General features: G+C 40.3%; 4 protein-coding genes across 5 annotated transcripts in view; 1 reads left to right on the top strand and 3 right to left on the bottom strand.

Annotated features, from left to right (window-relative positions):
* LOC127377262 (collagen alpha-1(XX) chain) overlaps window positions 1–2475 on the bottom strand; it is a 50991-nt gene extending 48516 nt beyond the window's left edge. Inside the window, exons 1-3 of the mRNA XM_051424983.1 lie at window positions 2338–2475; window positions 1142–1329; window positions 709–859 (exon numbers count right to left, since the gene is read on the bottom strand). Coding sequence (XP_051280943.1) covers window positions 709–859; window positions 1142–1252 — 262 coding nt within the window. The 5' untranslated portion in view covers window positions 1253–1329; window positions 2338–2475. The remainder of the gene's footprint in view (window positions 1–708; window positions 860–1141; window positions 1330–2337) is intronic.
* taf13 (TATA-box binding protein associated factor 13) lies at window positions 2439–3309 on the top strand. Of its 2 annotated transcripts, none has more exons than XM_051425345.1 (2): window positions 2439–2564; window positions 2694–3309. In XM_051425345.1, the coding sequence occupies exon 2, from the start codon at window positions 2695–2697 to the stop codon at window positions 3067–3069; it is 375 nt and encodes a 124-aa protein (XP_051281305.1). In that variant the 5' UTR covers window positions 2439–2564; window position 2694; the 3' UTR covers window positions 3070–3309. The 2 variants fall into 2 exon arrangements, with proteins under 2 accessions (XP_051281305.1, XP_051281304.1); XM_051425344.1 differs by having other exon boundaries at window positions 2441–2564; window positions 2691–3309.
* Window positions 3310–3744: 435 nt separating this feature from the next.
* tnnc2.2 (troponin C2, fast skeletal type, tandem duplicate 2) lies at window positions 3745–7170 on the bottom strand. Its single transcript, XM_051425343.1, has 6 exons — window positions 7005–7170; window positions 6052–6103; window positions 5546–5689; window positions 4998–5112; window positions 4734–4870; window positions 3745–4332 (listed from the first exon to the last, which is right to left on the bottom strand). Exons 1-6 carry the CDS (start codon window positions 7005–7007, stop codon window positions 4301–4303), a joined length of 483 nt encoding a protein of 160 aa, XP_051281303.1. The 5' UTR covers window positions 7008–7170; the 3' UTR covers window positions 3745–4300.
* A 1432-nt stretch (window positions 7171–8602) lies between these two features.
* tnnc2.1 (troponin C2, fast skeletal type, tandem duplicate 1) lies at window positions 8603–14495 on the bottom strand. Its single transcript, XM_051425342.1, has 6 exons — window positions 14331–14495; window positions 12301–12355; window positions 11819–11962; window positions 10529–10643; window positions 10012–10148; window positions 8603–9031 (listed from the first exon to the last, which is right to left on the bottom strand). The coding sequence occupies exons 1-6, from the start codon at window positions 14331–14333 to the stop codon at window positions 9000–9002; spliced, it is 486 nt and encodes a 161-aa protein (XP_051281302.1). The 5' UTR covers window positions 14334–14495; the 3' UTR covers window positions 8603–8999.
* Between the last annotated feature and the right edge of the window lie 7715 nt (window positions 14496–22210).

The following is a 22210-nucleotide window of genomic DNA, read 5'->3' as shown; positions in this document are numbered from 1 at the left end:
ATTCAAACCACATTATCTCATTTGTGATGGTTATGCTGTATTGGTTCATTATAACATACCCTAAGCCAGTGGTTCCAAAACTTTTTCCTTAAGTGACCCCTTTTATGTCATTTAGTAAACTGATGACCCCTGTTAAAGTTACATAGTTTATGAATATTTCATATTATTTTCAAAACTGCACAATGAACCCAAATAGCGAACTTAAGAAATGCAAGACATTTGTGTAAAACACGTGATTTGGATGAATTTTGAGCAGATTATTTCCTGAACTTTTTATACAATTCCCTCTCTGCGTTATGTATTTGTTATAATTTGACAATCATACATACTTAATAGGCTTCTTTTTTAGCAAATACAGTGTGTTCTTGTCCCTGGTGGTTGGCCATTGTTCTGTTTGATAATTTACTTTACTTTAACTTTTCTTCACAGAAGTGAACCAAATGCTGAGACATAGGCCTACTGGGTATATTATTAAGTTTTCTAGCACACCTCAAAATAAAGAGGGCCTTGCGACCCCCAGGGTTAGGAACCACTGCCCTAAGGTGTGATGTAATGTTTGTATCAATATGGACTTTAGTCAGTGAGCATGAGTTTAGCCCAAGTGTTCTTCATTGAACATGATAAGAGCTGACTATCAGTCCCTGTTCTCTGAATACTTTGTGCTGCTTTCTGAACAGTTAGGGAAAACTCACCAGACTAAAACCTCACCTGTGGGAGACACTTTATGGAGGTAATCTGTCCAGCTCAGAACGATGCGGGGTTTCCCCGTCCAGCACTGCATGGCCCGTCGTGTCAGAGCCGACAGGCAGAAGATAAGGGCGAGGTGAACCAACGTCATGAAGAGGGGATAGTGGAAGCCCTGAGAGAGAAACGGACAGGGTCATCTAGGATGGCCTAGCAGAGGTAGATTGTCCACAGTCTCTAGGATCTCTTAGGGTCCTGAACCCAGACCTACAGTACTTAAAGTCTCCTCCAAAAGAGAAACTATATAGGTTACCCTAGGTCCCAAGACAACCAAAAAATAAATTCCACTTTAATGAATTTCCTTTTATCATCCCAAATAAAACCATGTATGTTATGTGGAGAGGAACAGTGTTCTTGCTGGAAAAAACAATAATGCTTTATGAACTCCTTCACCTACCTTCATCAGCCATTTGTTATAGAAGGTGATGCCTATAGAGAAGACATAGTAAAGGAGCACTAATCCAACAGTGCGAAGCCCCCGGCAAAAGAACTGGACCGGACACGCCATATAGGGCTGCCAGGGTCCGGGTCTTGACAGACAGCTATAGTGGAAAGGTCATCTCCAAACTGAAAGTGCACCCCTTCCTAAGAGACCAACAGCGGACAGGGGGGAAGATTTTACAGCTGAACAAGAAATATTTGGTTACAATAGTTGGTTGAAAATAAGCCTGCAGCAATGTTCAAAAACCAGTGATAGCTCAAGTTTGACAACCACTATCTGCTAGCCGTTAAAACACGTCAGCTCGTGGTTAAACCTCTATGAAATAATGTACCATATGTCAACCACAGTTATCCAACACATTATTAAACAAAAGTTAGCTAATTGTTTCTAATTTAGACCGCCTCAGCTAATATTAGCAGATGAACTCACCGGTAGCTCAGTCAACCAGATGCTTGTTTGTCTGAGTTTGACAGTCTAATTGTTTTCTGGGCTAACCCATTAGCCGACATTAGCTTGCTATGTAGCGTGCTCGTTATTATATTATTGATATAAGTTAATTATACTAGCCAAGTTACCTCTATACAAAAACAAAATAAGCGGTGTCCTGTTATTTTCTGGCGTGCAAAGTAACGCTACGCCCAATTAGCTTTCGTTATCACACGCTGCTGCATCTAGTGACAGAGTACACAGTGCGGTACGTGTCGTGTTTGTATGGCGACACCCTCAAACCAAACTCCACTGATCAATCTCTCCATTGGCGGCGGCAGTGCTCTTATTTCCCATCTACAGGTCACACGCAGTGTAACATAAGACCTTGCTCGAATCAGTATGAGCCATTCTTTGATTCGGCATTAACACAGCCCACCAAAAAGTAGTCTGATTTAATACATTAGGGGGTTTTCTGTTTAGGTCGTCATTGCTTGCTACCTTCTCCCATGGAGGTTTTTACTAAAATAATGCGCATAAAGCGCAAAACCATCAAATAAAAGTGCGGGTAAATCAAGTTGGTACACCGGAGGACTGGACTAGCTGTTTCATTTACAGTGTAGCTAACGTTATGCAGTGATACACACACATACATTGTCATCTTTGTAACCTGAGCTTGGCCTTGACCAGCAGCAAATCAAAAGATAAACAATAAAGAAACCTACCGTCCGTCATGTTGGCTATTTGGCTAAGTAGCATAAGCAAACTTTGTGGTGGAAACCACCGTCTTCTTTTAACGACAGAGTTAAATGAGAATGACCGCAGGGGGCAGTGTTTTCTAGAGCAAGCTTTTCTCTCCCCAAATCACTTCCACAGTCGAGGAACCAGAGCCGGAAGTCAACAGAGACCGCCGACTACTCGACTGTTGAGCCAACGTAGAGCTAAATACAAGGTAACGTTTTCTGCATTATTATTTAACATTAGGACATTTAATGAAATGTTAACAGTTGTCACTGCTCAGGGGCGAGGTGCATGTACGTACACGTAGGTTAAACCAACCTATCTGGGTGTTTTTCAGCAGAATGGCGGACGAGGAGGACGAGACTGGCTACGACGAGGAGGTGGAGGATGGATCCAGCGGAGTAGATGTCGGCCACGGGAAGAGAAAGAGGCTCTTCTCCAAAGAGCTCCGGTGTATGATGTACGGATTTGGAGACGACCAGAACCCTTACACGGAGTCTGTGGATATTCTGGAGGACCTGGTGATCGAGTTTATCACGGAAATGACCCACAAAGCTATGTCTATCGGACGCCAGGGCCGCGTCCAGGTGGAGGACATCGTCTTCCTCATTCGCAAGGACCCCAGGAAGTTCGCCAGGGTCAAAGACCTACTGACCATGAACGAAGAGCTGAAGAGAGCCCGGAAAGCTTTCGACGAAGCCAACTATGGCTCCTAACCTGACCGTGGGACACTTTTTGGACCTACAATATTTCTTTTTTTATTTCTGTTCAACTCAAACAGTCATTCGCTCACCTGTGCTTTTGAGCCATTTGTTTAGGCCGGACTTTCTGTCCGAATTCAGTGTTTTTTGTGATATGTGATGTACATTATTTTATATGGTGGTATGACAGTGATGGGCAGATAAAGATGTCATACTGTCTGGGACTGTTTAAATAAAGTAACTTACATATTTTCATCAGTCTTTATTTAAGTACCAGAATACCCGTTCACTATGGCAGTACAGTACGATACTGCCATATCACTGTAGATGCATTAATAGCACACTCTTCTGTTTTATCATTAAACCAAAAACAATTAAACACGTTAACTTTTGACTCTGGGAAAGAGTGAGTGAAATCCTCCCATATTATTGCAACATGACAACATTACATAACCACACTCAGGAGTTCTGGGCCTGAATAAAAGCCATTAAAAGCTGCAGGAGGTCATTTTTATTTGCATGAGGAAGAGTACACGTTTTATGTGCGTGCCTGTTTATGCATCTGGCCCCAGGTGTGGACCCCTAAAACTGGTTCCACCCTGCACTCAACTCGTGACAGCAGCAGTACTCAAAAAGCCGACAGTATGTTCAAGACAAAACTGGCTGCAGTTCAAACAAAATGGACAAAAAGAAGAAATAAACATTTTATTGATATTCCTCAAAACAAAACTTTTACACAGACCATAAATATGACAGACCAACTACAAGTGAGCATGTGTTAGTTCATTTATTCTCTTCAAGCAAATTACTTCTTTGTACAGTGAAGTGGTTGAATTCATTGGTCTAAGCAGCAGATTACAGGCCGCTGTTCTATCTAGACTAGATTCTAGATCAGAGCTTTACCAGCATGAGGGGAGGGGGTCACTGATGACATGCACCTGTTAACGCAATGCATACCCCATAAGGGTTTGTGCAGTGAATTTCCTCATTGCATCCATGGGTTGTCTGCGGTCACAAGCGAGCTGGGGGAAGAGTGTAGCCCAGCCAGTGACCCCGCTGCCGGGTGCCCTAGCTGTCTGTTGAGGATGTCTATAAGGATGGAGAAGAGACGCAGTGAACCAGGTGGACAGGAGAGAGGAGAGGGAGCGTGTGGGGGGGGTGGTTTGAGTGGATCAATAGGGGGACAGATGTGGTAAGAATGGGGGTTCACAGGGGGGAGGAGGAATGTCCATGAGTCTTTCTGGTTTTACTGCACATTCTCCATCATCTTGAGGAATTCTGGAAAAAAGAGAGATGGGAAGTTTCAGTTACCATGATCATCATCAGCTGCAAACTGCAAATGAAATGTGTCCATCAAGGAGTTTTTTAACTGAGCAGTTCAAATAAAGCATGTCTGTTCTTTTTCATTGTGTCATTCTATTATTAGGAGGCTCGGGTTGAAAACGATTAATTAATTCACAAGATATACAAAAAATACAACCAGGTAGCCATCATTAAAGTTACTAAAACCTCACCCTACTAGTACCTGATATGCCATGGCACAACAGAAATATAAGAATACTTTTTAAAATTATCATTTTTTTGCTAAACCCTAACCCTGTGCCACTATTTATTGGGATAATTCATTACTGGAAAAGTGATGTGTTTACATGACACGTTCATCATCATCATCCACATACCATCAAAGTCCAGCATGCCGTCGGTGTTTTTGTCTCCATCCTTCATCAGCTCATCAATCTCCTCCTCTGAGATGGGCTCGCCGGTGCTGCGGATGATGAGGGCGAACTCCTCTCTGTCGATGTAGCCGTCGCCGTTCCTGCGCAACACACAGACAGGTGTGAAATTGTAGACTTGAACAAGTAATCACATGACAAAATAAAACACATGCCTTCATTAAACGAGTGCAGCACACTACGTGAACCACGTTACTAGTGTGAACGTACTTGTCGAACACACGGAAGCACTCTGCCAACTCTTCCTCGCTCTTGCCGGCCTGGTCCTCCTTTAGCAGCCTCACCATCATGACCAAGAACTCCTCGAAGTCAATGGTACCGCTACCTGAGGGTGAAACACCATTGATTAACAATGGTCGGGCCGACCAAAGGCCCGGTGTCCTGCTGCGCTTCATGTGGGACACACTGCGCTTGTCTTTGCGCACAACTTTACGCACGAACCACAGTGAAACATTGGAGTTAAGTGAACCCCGACATATATAATGCAATAATTCATATAATTAACAAAACCAAGAAGAAAGCGGTCTGTTTAGACCATAAACATAAATAAACGTATTTAGGATCAGCAGTCTCTCTTTACTAGCAGAGTGCCTTGGTTCCAAATAATGTTAGATACAATCACTTGGTTTATTTGAGCTGATGTGGAGCACATGTAAAGTGTCGGAGTCATGTATTGCTTGTGCGTAAAAACACTCATTGCGCCCAATACGCGCAATATAGGCCTACTGTGCTGCTATCAGAGATTATCCATCGCTCACCGTCCTCATCGACCTCCTCGATGATTTCATCCAACTCCTCTCTTGTCGGATTCTGGCCCAGCATCCTCATCACGGTACCCAACTCCTTGGTGCTGATATCACCGCCACCGTCGGTGTCAAACATGTCAAAGGCGGCTTTGAACTCTGGAGGGATGGAGTTGACAGAATGTGGCTCGTTACTCAGAAACTGGCCTAATTTCTCTGTACTTGGCTGTTCTTAAACCTGTTACTCATGAACATTATTTCACTGTAGTAAGACAGTTACATTAAATGCTCTTCTGCATGTCTAAATACACTGAAAAACAGCGGAATCTTCCTCTGTGTACCATTACAGTACTGAAGGAGCTCATTCTGGCACAGGAATAATAGGATGGTGTAACTGGGATGACTGATATCATCTTGAAATTTTGAGGTGTGGTGATCGTAATGTGTTGTATTACTTGTTACTGCTGGGCAAAGTAACGGAATCACTGAAGTAACGCGTTACTGTAGCAGCCTGTACTCACCAGCCAGCATTTCCTCGCTCAGGTAGGAGCGGGCCTCTTGTTGCGCGTCAGTCTGGAAGAAAACAGGGGCCACTTTGTCACTTCATCCTTCACTACAGGCTTCACTTACACTTCATTCATCACTCCAGTTAAAACTCTGTAGCCTATAACCTTTAAGCCAATTTCTGACACGGTGGCCTGAGCAGCAATTCCCATATTATATAGGTTGCTGCCAGGTTACATTTTTATTAAATTTAATTAATTATTTAATTAATTACACCAAAATTGTAAAAATGTTACATATCATCAACGTCTTTATGCTCAAACTAGAGTAAAATGACTGTTTTAGGAATATCACAGCAATTACAATATTATTCTAGAGACTGTAAGGTTACGTTATTATATGATTAGTTTCTGCGATAATAACATTCTTTCATAAGTCATGCAGGATGTATCTGCTGCGCCTCAAATGGATTCCTGAGCTTGGTGAAAATTTCTCGGGCTATTTCTGGCTCAACACCTTATGGCTGGCTGTATATGGCCTGCAGACATCCAATCCCCGGGAATTTGTCGCCTAAGCAGAATCCGCACCTTCCCAGCTGACACCCACCCAGCTCCCCATCTTCACTCTCTACCAGGATCAGTAATATTTGTAATAGATACATTATTAATCTTGCATTAATTAAGATTTCTGTATAAAATAAAATAAATTAATCTCAATTATGTATAATAAAAATGCAGTATTTAGGGAAAAAAATGTCAAATGTTGCTATTTTAAGGGAAGGCAACAGAAGAAAACATCCTGCACAACAACTCAAGTTGATTTTTAGACTTCCACATGCCTTTATTACTCAACCACTTAACCTCCAATTTACAGGCTCTCCCCTTATTACTGCGCTTTAATAACTAATGTCTGGTTGTCTGACCAACCTGGAATAGCTCAACGGGTCATTTGCACAACTGACTGGTCTTACCATGTTTGTGGATTAGCTTTTCCCCCCCAAATATCCAAGGAAAAAAGAAAAGCCCAAAGGAGTGGTCAATCCGCGTGCACCCCAACAGAGAGACTAGACGTCAAGTGAAGGGTCACACACACTTTAAACGGGATAGCCAGGTCCCGCCCCCTGCCTCTCACAGGCCCTCCAGATTTAGTACCCTGAACTTTTAGGGTTCTGGGGCCACTGTGAGCCAATCACACTTTGGACGGGAAAAGCTCTTGTTTCTTGAAGTTGCACGGTTAAGAATGTAAAAGAGGTAAAGCCAGAGGGTTTTTTTGCACTTTTGTGATCTGGGTCAAAGGTAGAAAAAAATCTGCAGTACAGAATGGGAGATGCAAAAAGACTATTTTAACTGTGTCTGTCACCTGGTTTGTTAAAACTGAGATTTTTAGAGGTAGAATGTCAGAGAGAACTGTGACACACTGTAAAGAATTCATACTGAAAAGGAAAATACATACACACACACACACACACACACACATCTAATTATTGTATTAGGTTTCCCTAGAAATGGCCCCATAGCAGCTTTCGATGGTGATCTCTTTAAAATACCTCCACTAAAATGCTGCTAAAATTTAAAAAGAAATGCAAATAAAGCTACAGATCTTTCAGCTCGTCAGTGCACACTGCTGATTTCTATTTAGGCCTTCAGACAGTGCACAAGGAGGGGGAGGCAACGATTTTAAAGCAGGTTATGGGTTTTGTGATGATGGCGTTTCAATCTGAGTGTGAAACTCAAAACCGGGAGAAAAATGCTCCCTCCAACCCTCCACCCCTCTCTGCCCCCACCCCAGTGCCCTGAATAGCAGGCAGATTTTAGGCTGAGAGAAGACAGGGACACGGAGGCAAGCACCCACACATCCTGGTGCTTGATAAACACAACCTGATGCTCCTTATATGGCAGGCGTTTCCTGAAGGGGAGGGCCCGAGGTGAGAGGCAGGAGAGGAGGATAGGATGCTGAGGAGGGGAGCAGCCGTAAAGAAAGGGGAGGGATGTTTGCTTTTGAGAAGTGGTGGGGGGCTTTTGCAGGCTATATACCCGGAGGGAGACCTGCATTTTCCAACAGGGGAATAAACTCATATGCTCTGTGACTGACTCGAGCCTCGGCCGGGCCGACTGCTCGGCTTCACCACTCACGCTGGGGATGAGCCACTGGGGGCACTGATTTGTGCGCTGGGAGACAGCTTGGAAGAGATCAATTTTAAGCCAGATAACTGAATATTTCCTCAGACATGACAGCTCTGTAATGTTGGAATGAGACAGGGAGGTTGGTGTATGGCACTATCTGTGCAAATAGAGGTATTTTGAAAGGCATCGTGGGAGCTAGTTTGAAGTTGGGACTGGAACTGGGAGATAGACCAGACTAGTTGGAGTCAAACAAATGTGTGTGTGTAAGAGGAGGATGCTGTATGTGGTGCAAAAAGTGCATGTGCTTGTCTGCAGTGTGGTCATGCATGTGTGTGTATCTGAGAATCGTGATGACAACTGAAAGAGAAACGAAAGGACAAAACAGATAAAAATCAGATGAGATAAGAGGTGTCAGGCATGCATAGCAGAATAATTTGCAAAGATGAACAAGGAGAAAGTGGATTTATTTAGAAAGAACAGGGTGGAGAAGATATACAATTCTGAGGAGGAGGAGGAGGAGGAGGAGGGTGGGGGTTAAAGCTAGGTGGTGTAAGATTTCTGGAGGAACGGCAGCTGCCAAGTGACAGCTGGGTGAAGGCCAGGGGAAAGTGCCTTCGTCTTAAAAGGTTTGAACGGATATTTATAGATATCCTCACCAAGCCCCAAGCTTTCATATGGGAAGGGAAAGAGGGGGGATACTTGTATCCATTTAGAAGTCTCAGAAACGACATCAGATTCATAATTGTACAGGGTTTTATATATCTGGAGTTTGTTTTCCGAGCCCATTTCCACAAGCTTTATATTCTCTCTGAGGAAGGGTCACCAAGGAATGTTGAGCCTCATTACTGGACGTTCTCCATCATCTTCAGGAACTCTGGAGAAAGAAAGCGAGGGCAACAGTCAATTAACCAGCCCACCACAGATCCATTGATCAATGAATGATTGAGCAGATCAACAAATTAGTCAGCTCACAAGCTGAGCACACTGTGTAGACAAAGCCTTAAACAAAACTAATCATAGAGAACATGTGATTGCAATGTGTAAATGTTCATCTGTACATGTACTCTGTTTCAGCTGTGATCATTTTAAGATAAGCACTAATCTTTCTTTGTCTGCCAGATTCATGTGCTCACAGACTCAGGTATTACTTTCAGCCAGATGGTAAAATGCCTCAAAATGTATTTATATATATTCGTGCAGACTTGTCACTTTGTAGTCCATTTCAAGTCCATATATTGTGGAGCAGTTGGTACTGGTTTTGAGATTAACAAAAGGGGAAGTTATCATAATCATTCTACCTTTTAACACCACAGAGAGTTCACAAAGATTTAGGTTCCACCCCATCTCTGATTACTAATGTTAGTCAACCAAAAAACATTTTATTTACAGGGAATAGTTTTGGCATTTTTGTTGTCATCATTGTGTCTGTATATATACATATATAGATGTGTATTCTCTGTTTTTCTTTTGTTCCTTTGTTATGACTATGTTATGGAATTGCTGTATAAGTTATTTGTTGTAACTTGTTGAAGTTTTTTTCTTTAAAAGAGAGAACTTGCTACCATTCTTAAAGGACCAGTGTGTAAGATTTAGTGGCATCTAGTGGTATAGTTGCTAATTTCAACTCACTTGTTTCACCGTCCCTTTTCAAGCACGAGGGAGAAACTACGCTGGTCGCAAAACGCACAAAAAACACAAAGGGCCCTATCGTGAGCCAGTTTTTGGTTTGTATGTTCTAATGTACAAACATGGTGGTTCAACATGGCGGCCTCCTAAAAAACATTATGAAAGACAGTGTGAGGTCCACAGGGGTGAAGAAGCTCTTCCCTCTATATAAATTGAGCTTAACCTTACCATCAAAATCAATCTTTCCATCTTTGTTTGAGTCTGCTTCGCCAAACATCTCGTCAATATCTTCCTCTACGACAGCTTCTCCAGTGAGATGGAGGATATCTCCGAACTCCTCCCGGTCGACGAAACCATCTCCATTCCTGTGGTGAAAATGCTATTTTAAATTTACTGTGTGAAAACAAATCTCTTGCTTCCTTGCTCTCGTATATCAACACACAAACACACATTGCAGATATTTGTTAAAAGTCAATTGCATTGTCTATACAGACTGAGGGTAGTATCATATAGGAGTTATAAATAAAGTTGATTTGTTGCTGAACCAAAATGTCTCTATAAAACTACGGTGTTTGACAAATAGTTTCTCAAACTGTTTAATGATTCTGCAGGCCATAAAATTGTTTCTAAAATTCTAAAATATTCCAATTTATAGGCTTTTCAATTTAGCATTAGCAGAACATAAACATCTTGTGCAGTAACATGGTGTTTGCTCTTGTTTTTCTGTTAGTATTTGGTGTCATACTTGTCAAAGATACGGAAGCATTCTGAAAGTTCTTCTTCACTCTTTCCAGCCTGGTCCTCCTTTAACTGTTGCACCATCATGACCAAGAACTCCTCAAAGTCAATGGTACCGCTGCCTGAAGGGATGAGGAGGTGAATAAGTGAAGAGAGAGGATGCCACCAGGGTTACCTTGAGAAAGGCTTGATTTGATTATTTGACAGAAAATCATTGTTATAAATTGGAGGCACAGAATGGAAAGAAAAAGGGTATTTAGCAGGCAGGTTGGGTCTATTAAGAAATTCTGCTGAGTTACATTATGGGAAGGATGCAGTGTTTATGGAGCTTGACTTGTCTGGACTACAGCTAAGCAGGGTCAGCCCTATAAACACCAAGTCTGTCCCTGACTTAGTGAGCGAGTCAGTGACTGATAAAGTTATACCACTGATCGGTCGAATTCCCCATTGGTCATTGCTGTTTAAACTGAATAGGTGTGAATGTTAGTTATGTACCATAACTCCAGAAGTATAGGCACTATATTGATTTAACAGTATGAAAAAGAGTGCACTGTCTAATAATGCAGTTGACTTTAATTGCTGTACAGCTGTAAATTGCACTTACTTTACATTTATTTTATGTCTGCATCTGCCAGAGGGCCTTCACAATAGTAGCAGGCATAATAATATGTTAATTCCACTACAGGGAAGACAGGATTTTCTCTGCTATTAGGTTGAAAAAATATGTGGATATATCAGCATTGGCAATCGGTTAAAATGAGCTGGAAAATATCAGCATATCCTTTGGAGGTACCTAAATAATCTTCTATTTTGTATAGGATTCACTCTCTAAGGCTAGTGGGATAAGATGAGATGTGTCTGTGAACACTGACGTAGGCAACCACGCTCACATGACGTGAGGGACTACTGCAGAAGATTTACATTACACTACTGCTCACTATCCATTTTAACAATTTGGCCACAATTTGACCATACAGTCCAGCCATATACAAGGTTTCAACCTAGCCTTCAACATTAAGGAAACACAATACGACTATTATCACTATTATTGCTGGAGTATCTCTGTGTTGTGAGTCTCATTGTGTCCCTGATGTATTTACTTGAAGCCACAGTGAGTGCAGAATTGAGTAAATCCACCTCTTTTGCTCTGAAAACAGCACATACAAAAAACTATTTCAGAGCCAGGGAACAAAAAAAATTCAATAGAGCAACTCAGTCCCATCAATCATCCTTAAATGTCATTAAGATGCTAAATTTGTTGTAATTTTTCTATTATCTGACCACGCAATAATCTCACCATCCTCATCAACCTCCTCAATGATGGCATCCAACTCCTCCCTTGATGGGTTCTGACCCAGCATCCTCATCACGGTACCCAACTCCTTGGTGCTGATGTCACCGCCACCGTCCGTGTCGAACATGTCAAAGGCAGCCTTGAACTCTGGATGAAAGATGGAAATAGTTAAAAATCGGTCCAAAGTGGAAAAACAAAATCTAGGACAAAATAAACTTTGGATCTTGTGCAAGAAGGATATTGTTTCCTTTTTGGAAGGTTAAAAATTAAGAATGACTCATCTCCTCTACTCGGAAATAGTGGTCAGTTTCATGTATGTCAGAAAATCTGGTGCAATTTTCAGAAAAACATCTTCAGTTAGTCTTTCAGTCAACCAACAGCCTGTCGATCTGAATCATTACACACAGCATGATGTTCAGAAGGAAATCAGCGGAGGACAAGTAACAGATTAATGAACCTGTGGTGAAGAATACAGAAGGACTGACCTGCAATCATCTCCTCAGTCAGGAAGGAGCGGGCATCGCTTTGGGCGTCAGTGGGCTTTCATCCAGAGGTGAATGAAAAAAGGCGGGAAGGGCAGTGGTGGTAGAAAGAAAAGACAGGGAAAGAGAAGTTAGGATGTAAGGAGTGACTATGGCAGAGTAAAAGAGTCCGCTCTCAACCACTCACACACATTTGCTGCTGGCACACTAACATCACATAAGCTGTCATAAAAAAGGACATGTTATTTTTTTATGTTTATCTTGCTAACGTTTTATAAGGGCATCACAGTAAGCTGGTGGTTTCCAGCAGAAACACATCTGCAGGTTTCAGTTCAGTTTATGCCCTGTAGATTACTGGGGACAACCTTTCAAAGCATATTCAAATGTTTTAGACTTTTTAAGGGCTGTAAAGATCTAAAATCCTACAGTATACTTTGGTCAATCATTGCTGGTAATTTATACCATGGTCTGAGTGAATACTCGATTCTGATTGGCTGCAGGGCGTCCATTAATTCCTAATAATGGACACCTTGTTGGGCATTATTGCTAAGATAGAGTATGGCTGAGTTGTAGTGATATTTTGTTTTGTGATTTTGTATCGACTCTCAAAAACACTGTATAGATTTTTGTGTTTAAACCCCCAACAGCTAGATAGCAGTACTGTAAACATAAAGTGAGGGCTATGCTGTTGGATGTTAGAGGGATATAAACAGATCCCACGGTTCTTGTTGCTTGAAATCACAATATGTCACCTTGTTTACAGTATCAAAATATATTGAATCGTGTCCCCTGTATCGTGATATGTATTGTATCGGCAGGTATTTTTGCATGTTTTAGTGGAATAAAACATGCTAAAATGCTCATATGATCCTTTAGTGGTAAGAGCTGGTGATTCTATGCCCACACTTAAGCCCTGTTTCTCCATCGAGCCAGAGGAAACCAAAGCCAGAAAGACAACTATCATTGACAAAGTGACAGCCAAGGACTGTAAATAGCCTTATGACAGGTAAGAAGTCATGTTTAATCCCCTGCCAGCTGTCTGCACTTGTTAATGATGGCTCTTAAAGGGGAACACCACTCAACAAACATGTTATTCCAACATTTAAGACTTTTTTGACCAGGAAGAAGTGGGAGATGTTGAGGGTTTACACTGAAACTGGTTATAATCCCTGCTGTTCCAGTCTGATCCAACAACATTTATCCTTCCCACAGTTTTCATAGTCTTACCATCTTTCCAGTTTGTTCTTATATCCAGACTTTATGTCGGATGACATCCCAAGTTTACACTCATATGTACACATCATACATCCAATAGGAAACTTTCTTGTGTGCTTGCTTCTTGTTTTTAATCAAGCAAACAAGTAAGAACCACCAGTAAATTACAGTACAGTAAATTATTCTCTCTCTTTCTCTGTTTACAGAACCTCATCACTGTTGTAATATATAGGAGGTCACACATTAGTGCACTTTAAAGCTATTTTTAAGGTGAGATTTGGGAGAGGATTTGAGAGGGATTTTCTCAAGGTGAATGTCCTAAGTTAGGACACTGAGAAAAGGCGGCATGTCCTCTCACTTTACTCAGCTGTCTTTCTATCTTTAGTATGGCTCCAAATATCAATCATATTGAGTTTAGTTACAAAGCAATGGGACACAAAAGCAGAGTAAAATCACATTAGTCTGCAAACAAACAGCAGCAGATGAGTAGTTGAAGAAGTTGAACATGTAAAGAGATGCTTCCAGCAGTGTGTTTGCCCCAAAATAATTTCCCCAAAAAGTCAGGAACAGATAAAACACCAGTTGTATAGAAACCCAGCTGATAACCCAGCTGTGCTGCAGATGATGACTTGCTGGTTGACTGGGTCAGCAGAAGAAGTTTGTTTTCGCTTTGGATGATAATCTCCATCTTCAGACATCTGGCTTTTTCTTTGGCCTCTTCAGAAAACAAAAGCAAATCCTCAAAGATTCTTTCAAAACTAAATTTCCTTTTCCTTGTTGTTTCCCTTTTACCTCCTTCTCAGCTTACTGTTTCTTACCATGACGGCCGGCTGTGCTGAACAACAGTGACCAGTAAAAACGACAGACGTCTGGGAAAGAGAGTGCCCCTGCTACACGATTCAGGTATCACTGTGGCTCTCCTCCTCTCCCTAAGTACCCTCTCATCCCAATACACTTTTACTGAAAATGATCAGGATTGGGCAAGAGGCCCCCTCCTCAGACAAGAGACAGCCAATCAAATCCAACTTTACTTTGTGCCCGCTTACAATCTGCTGATGGACATCCCCTTGTGTGGCTCACTCTCTAGCCCCCCCATATTTAGAGAACAGACAAGCTCAGTGACATTTATTTAAAAAAAAAAGAAAACGCAGTGTCTGCATTGGGCAGCTGGAGGTTATTTTGGCCGAGGATCAACTGGGCATCTCAGTACAGATGGACACTTGATTTAACATACAGCACCAGAACCAGAGTGAATGCACACGTGTCACACACACACACACACACACACACACACACACACACACACACACACACACACACACACACACACACACACTGCTGTATTAACACCTTCCTGTATGCACAGATTCTCGACCTCTTTCACAGTGTCCATCAATCCGCCTGTCCACCCGTCCCCACTGCCTCTGATTTGCCCTTGCACTTATGACATCTGTAACTTTAGAGGCGTGAAAATTGACCTGTGATCTCACACAGCTGTACCCCATCTTTAACCATCTTAGCTATTGATTTCTCACTTTCTCAACAAGTGAACAAACAAAATCATCTCATATAGCCAGAACAGGCAACCCATAATTAGTACGTCAATCAGCCGCAAGGCTTAATAGAGAGCTGAAGCCAAACTTTCAGGGCTCTCTTCCAGAAGAAAGAAGATCATCAATCAGCATTTGTGGCAAATAATTAAAAATCCAGCCTTGGAAATTAACCTTTCGACATTATATGTCTAGACAAGGATGGTATAGCTTTTTTGAAATCTAACGTCTAATGTCATGCTTATTTATTATAACAAACCCTATCACGACTTGACAAGAAACGAGTCCAGCAGGTTGAGGGGCTATGGTTAGCAGGACGGAGTAACGAAACAGCAGAGACTACAGCTAAAAATTTGGAAAGAAACTAGGTCATGTTTTGGTGACCTTTTGAATATGGATGAAATCAACATATTCCTTGTGCTACATCGCTAGTAAATTTACAAAGTAACAAAGGCTTTAATTTCTAATAGCCAGTGCTGTAGTGGATGCAGATATTTGATAGAATTTGGACAATAAGCCCAGGAACACACTTAATTTTCTTCAGAAAGATTGATGAAAAAAATGCTGAATAAGAAAATGAGAATGAGAATGAAACCAGTCCCGGAAAGATGTGTTTGCCATACTCCTGACAGAATTTGATACGTTTTATTTACCAACTACACTATATCACATGTTTCGTTGCTCTGATTGGTTGAAGATCTATCCAATTGCATCCAAATTTCAGCAACAATGCCTAGGTAGGTACTACTAAGTAACATCCACATGAATGGCAGGACCCAATGTTTCCCAGCAGAACATCGCTCAAAGCACCACACTGCCTCTGCCAGCTTGCCATCTTCCCATAGTTCTTCCCTCTCTCTGGTTCACAGCTTTTCCTTCCTTGGAGCACTTTTGATAGGTACTGACCACTGCAGACCAGGAACACCCCACAAGAGCTGCAGGTTTGGAGATGCTCTGACCCAGTCGTCTAGCCATCCCAATGTGGCCCTTGTCAAAGTCGCTCAGATCCTCACGCTGCCCATTTTTCCTGTTTCTAACACATTAACTTTGAGAACAAAATGTTCACTTGCTGTCTAATATATCCCACCCACTGACAGGTGCCATGATAACCAGATATTCAGTGTTATTCACTTCACCAGTCAGCGCTCACAAGTAAGTTCATGGCACTCCAGTAAGTAGTTGTTGAGATATTTCAGTTAGAACCAAAGTGGTGCACAATGCGATCGCTGGAGTCACGCTGCTAGCATGGCTAAACCAGTACAATATATATATAATAAAGGATGAGGAGTTTTATTTTTCTGATAGATACAATCTAATAACAAATGCACTACTCCAAGGATTCCTTTCCACTCCAGACCACCAAATCATTTGACAGACCAGTCAATGCAGGTGTCTCTTCTGATCTTGGTGCAGCCTCTGGAATTTTAAGCAGTTAGGCTTTGGAGTCAGTCAATTCTTTTACTGGAAATCTATTTATGCCCAGAGTACTGTCTCATTGGCATGGAAATAAGAGCAGCTGTGGTCACTTATAACTTCTACTATATATGCCTCTTATCTTGAGATCAAAAAGCATGCACAGGTATCCAATTGATAAGAGGAGACATGGCAGATACATCTTACGTGATCAGGGAAGCCTGCCAGCAGCTCTGGGAATTGTAAATTAAATTAAACTTGAATGAAACCAGAATATAAGCGGGGGCCACCGGATGGCTCATTCCTTTTAAGCTCACTATGTATTGTCAACAAATTATGTATAGGTCCCCTAACCTTACATCATGGATCCAATAATAACCCTTGGTTCATGGCTAAAAACAACAATGTTAACTGATGGTAAGAAAATGGGAAATTAACAGTGGCCTTCTTTGTTAAGTTGTTTGTTGTTCCTTTATTGATCCCCCAAAGGAGAAATATAAGTTTGGCACAGCAGCACAGAGGAATGTAGTGCAAATAGTAGAGAAATGTTTAACTAGCATGTTTGTACAGTAGCCCAGAACAGAGATATATTGCTGACGTTAGAATTGAGTTCAAAGCACTATTGTACCTAAATACAAAAGTATTAAGATTTTGTAATTTGTTTGAATTTTTTTTAACCAATATACACTTTTGGTACTGTCTGTAAGTACATCTAAAGCAAAATAATGTTTTAAATAATTTATTAAAAGCATTATTTTAAACAAATACTGTGTTTTTTGAGCAGGAATTCTCTTCCTCTAATCAGTTTGGTGATCTGCTCTTACAGACAATCACAAAACCACTTCAGCGTGGTTCACCTCCTGTCAGAATTTGGTTTTCATCGCAGATTTTGAGCCATTCCCCTTCTAATGATGCGCCTGCTTTCCTAATCATCCTCTTCAGTTCCTTTTCTCCTGTCCCTCTCTTCCTCCCTTTCTCTTTCCACCTATGTACCAATATTTCCATCGAACTCCACACCTTTTCTCCACTCTTACTCCTGCCACTCAGGTCAAAATTCCTCTGTTATCACCCTTCCACTACGCTCCGTGTTTTGAGCCACACCATCTCCTCTTTCCATCTTAACCTCCTCTCACCCCCCTCAGTCATCATTCCTGCCTCCCCTCTAGGGCCACAGTGTGAGTTCAGCTTCCATGCCGTCCAGCTTATGTCACCACCTTCATTGAGTGCCTGTTTGGTGCCTGACTGACAGCGCCAGCTGATGCTCTGCCCGGCTTAAGATTTTCCAGAAGCGCTCCTTCTGTAGTTGGGTGAGAGAAAATGGTGTGGAAGGTGAGACGTTTTTGGTTTGCAGAGGAAGAAAGTAAATCTCTTGTCCTATCGTTTTTGCTTTTCTCTGTCCTTCTCCTTCTCTTCCAATCTTTCTATCTTCTACCTCCTTCTATTCCTGGACATTCCCTGGGGAGCAGCTGAACCTTCTAGACAAACACACCCTATATAAGGCTGGGGGTATGCCATCACTCCTCCCTCTACAGGCCTCTATCCCTCCATCCGGATCCCTCCTTCACTTCTCTTTTGGCTTTCTCTTCCCTTCTTCTGTCAAATCAAACAAATGCCATTTTAATAAGGGCTGTAGTTTTTTGTGTTAAGACTGGGTCAGAGAGGTGTTGATTAAATCCCTATGGGAATTTTTGAGACTCGTATTGTTTCCAGTATTGTAATAAAATGATTTATATTGTCAGCTACTAAAGTTTGTTTTATTAATTTGCTTCCATATTTCATGTTTGCATGAATGGCATTTTTGTTCTGTTGGTCCGTCCATCATTTATTCAACCTTTAACTAGCTATCAATTTAATGTATTTAAAATAAGGTATTTTATATGGATAATACAAACATATTTCACAGTCTGTATAATCCTAACCCTCTATATATGTTTACATTTAGATTTTTTTATGTTATGTTATGTTATACTAACAATATTTGGCTGCAACAGTGCTAAAATTATTTTTTAAAAACAATACTGAAGGCCATGACATTATAATTCAAGAACATGCAGTTTAGTTTTGTAAAGATGAAATAAACTTTGTGTAAGTAAGTGTTTTATAGATTCCTGGTTTCCTAAGAACATTAGTGTCATTTCTCCCATTAAGGCTACTTGAAAAATCTAATTTTGTTATAAAAAGGAACGTCTCTTCTCTAAAGGATGTTAAAGCATAAAGTAATTTTACACTGGAGAAACAAACACTGGATCCCTCTTTTCCATATCTTTATTTGGCCAGAAACAAATTATCCTCTTGTCATACTCTACTTATATATATATATTCTACATGTACATCATTACTATGGTTATGAAAATGTAGCCCAAATAGGGTTTTTACAGATTGCAAATGTAGGACTATAAAAAGAAAAATGCATTATTTATTGTTTGTAGATTCTCATTGATAAAAAAAAACAAAACAAAACAGCTCTCTGTGCTCAGAGGTGATTAGATTGATTGTGATTAGAACATGTAGCAGGCCGCAGGCTGAAATCAAACCTGGGCCGCTGCGATAAAGACTTTACCAGTTGAGCTACTGTGCACCCCAAGTTGTAGAATAATTCTAACTACATTAAAAGTTAATTTTATTCAAAATTACAATATCCTGTAAAAAAAAAAAAAACTAAATTCAGGACATATTTGCATGATAAACAAAGGTTTGGGTCTGAATTATATATTGGATCTCATTAGAAACCAAAGATATGTAGTTTTAATAGAACTGGTATTTACCCATTGAGGTTGGTAAAGAGTAAACAAAATATTGGAAGGAAATATTTGTTTTTACTATACATAAATTGACTATTTAAAAGTGTACATTTTCCATAAAATTGCTATTGAAAAACCCTGTAATATTTTCAGATTATCAAAAATTTGAATAGCTCTTCATTTTTGATAGTTCCTTTAGGTAGGATTGACAATTTATTTGGTATTTCTTCTGATTTATCCAGTATTATACAATATGTGTTTTGTTTGCTATTTTTTTTTGTCGACATGAAGGTCAAGAATTCATGCACCAGTAGACTACCTAAAGTTCAATACAATAAATGAACTAATATAATTGCACAATAATGTCTCCTAATGCACGCAACATACATCCTGCCTCAGAAACGATGACCTCACTGCAGTTACCAGTGTTTAACACCAGGAGTCAGTCTGCCCCCTTTGGTCACTAAGTCAAAAGAGTTTTTGGTTTCAGCCAGCAAACTAACCAACAGCTGCAGGAGAGTTTAATGCATGCATAAAATCCAGGCCTACATGGTGGTGTCCAAAAAGAGGAGAAAAAAAAGAGGTGGTGTTTTTTAAAAATTATAAAAAAAAAACTCCAACACAAAAAAAAAGAAAAAAACAGCAAGTTAGAATTTACCATCTGCAATTCTCTGACTGGTTGATTTTGTGGCTTGTTGTAAGGCTGTGGCCAGGTTGAGAGAGTGTACAGGCAAAGTTGAACGCTCACAGAGTGGAGAGGTTGAGGGAGAGTGAGAAAGAGAATGTGGAGCGGTCTATTCTCTCAGAATACATTTATGTTTGCTCAAACAATATTATTTTTTGCTTGGGTATAATTCAAATCTCTTCAAAATATAATTTATGTCCCAATATAATGACATATACTGGTGGCTTCAAGTTTCTACATCACACTGTACAAGTTGCATACTGGACCAGGACTGACCTCCAGACTATCTGTGATGTTACAAATCATCCTCATAGCCCCTTAAAATCTGATTTTCAGTGAGCAGAGAGAAACTTTCCACTTTCAGCAGGTGAATGTGAAAACATCCTTCTAGTGTATATTATTGAATGTTGTGATTGCTGTTGTTCCTTTTAGACGTGCAGTGTTACTTTGACTCTGACTCTTTGGTGGGTGGTAAAGGCTCTCCGGCTGTATTGACTGCTTTTGGCAAATTGTGTGTCCCTTGCACCCAAATTGCAATGTTTTTATGAAGGGCTCTCACAAATAAAAATGACATAAAACGATGGGAAGTAACTTGTATTTGCACTACATTACTGTCAGTAAATGTTGATTCTGAGAGCATGATGATATATTAATTCTATATATTCTTATTTGATATGTATTTTCTTATTTTTATTATAAATCTTTAAATATATATCTATTATGGATGTCCCTTATTAAGGTTTTTTAGCCCTCGATCAGATCCGAGTCCTTTATAACTGTCCTGATCCAATTTTTTAGATAATATAGTGCACAGTGCACACTTAAAGTATGATCAGTTAAAGAATGCCTTGATCGGTGCCGATCAGATTGGGACATCCCTAATTTCCCTTTACATCAATAGACCTTTGTTAAGTTGTACAGTTTTCTTTGACCAAATGCAAGTTATTATAGTGAAATGTGTTTTTTAGTGTTTTTTATTTTTATTTTTTTTGCTTATGCATTATTTGCTTTCAACAATTAACAGTAGTACATGTTGTACTTTAAGGACTTAACAAGACCAGGTATAAGGATGTACAAAATACTTGAAATCTGTGTCTTGAAATGATTATGTAGAATTGATCAATCCAACATATTTTTCAGGTGCTATAGATTGTCTTAATACAGTATACATAAAAATCTATGTAAGATCTGTGTAGGATTCAGTGGCATCCAGCGGTGTAGTTGCAGATTACAATCTCCTCACCTTTCCAAGTGTGTAGGAGCAACTACAGTTACTACAGCTACTGTAGAAACATGGTGGTGCTACATGGAACTCCGTAGAAGAGGACCTGCTCAATCTGTAGATATAAACAGCTCATTCTAAGGTAACAAAAACACAATGATTATTATTTTCAGGTGATTATACATTAATGAAAACATATCTATGAATATGATATTCCATTTCTGCCAAAAGATCGTCCTAAATGTTACACACTGGACCTTTAACTATTTTATACTAATGGCAAACCATAAAATATGCATCCTGGTGCAAGTCAATGAAATTGTGACTTTTAAATGTGACTGTCCAATAAACCTCACAAAACAACAAACAGGCTGTTGATAAAAGGTCCTTGGAACTGTTTTACCACCAGAAACAGCTTGTTTTAATTTTTGATAAGATTTCATGACGACTGTTTTAAGTATACTTTATTTTGTCAGTTTTGCTGTGTGGACACGTGGAATTTGAGACACATCTAAAATGCTGCAAATGTGAAACATGCTTTATCACAAGGCACTCTGTAGGATCATTTATTCATCTCTATCATGGTGGACTTTTGACCTGTCAAGCATTGGGCCATTCAGAATCATTATTATAACATTATAACTTTTAAGAACAGCAAACAGAAACAAAAAAGGGATAACACTTGATGCCCACCATGGGAGGTTATAAGAGACTTAAAATGATTAAAACAAACTTTTTCCCCCCTTTTTTTGGGGAATTTTGAGGAACATTTGTTGCATTTTATTGAGGATAAATATTATGTTTTTAGTGTTAGTAAAACAAAGGTGAATGGTATTTAAAATCAATGATATATTTTACATGTGCGTAAATGGAGCGCTCCACGTGCGTTGTGGCTCCACATCTACATCAATCACCACCACGATGATGACTTACACTGAGGGCACAATACAGTTTGTCCCAGAGGGGAGGGGGTCAGGTCACAGGGGATGGAGATGCTGGAGGATTCAGACCTGCCAGGTTCACAACGCCTCACCTCACAGTTAGAACAGCAGAAGCATTTTACATAAAAAGGTCAACAGTTCCCGTG

The sequence above is a fragment of the Dicentrarchus labrax genome, unplaced genomic scaffold, assembly GCF_905237075.1.
Source record: "Dicentrarchus labrax unplaced genomic scaffold, dlabrax2021, whole genome shotgun sequence".
Classification (NCBI taxonomy): Eukaryota; Metazoa; Chordata; class Actinopteri; family Moronidae; genus Dicentrarchus; species Dicentrarchus labrax.
This window is presented reverse-complemented; position numbering and strand designations above follow the sequence as displayed.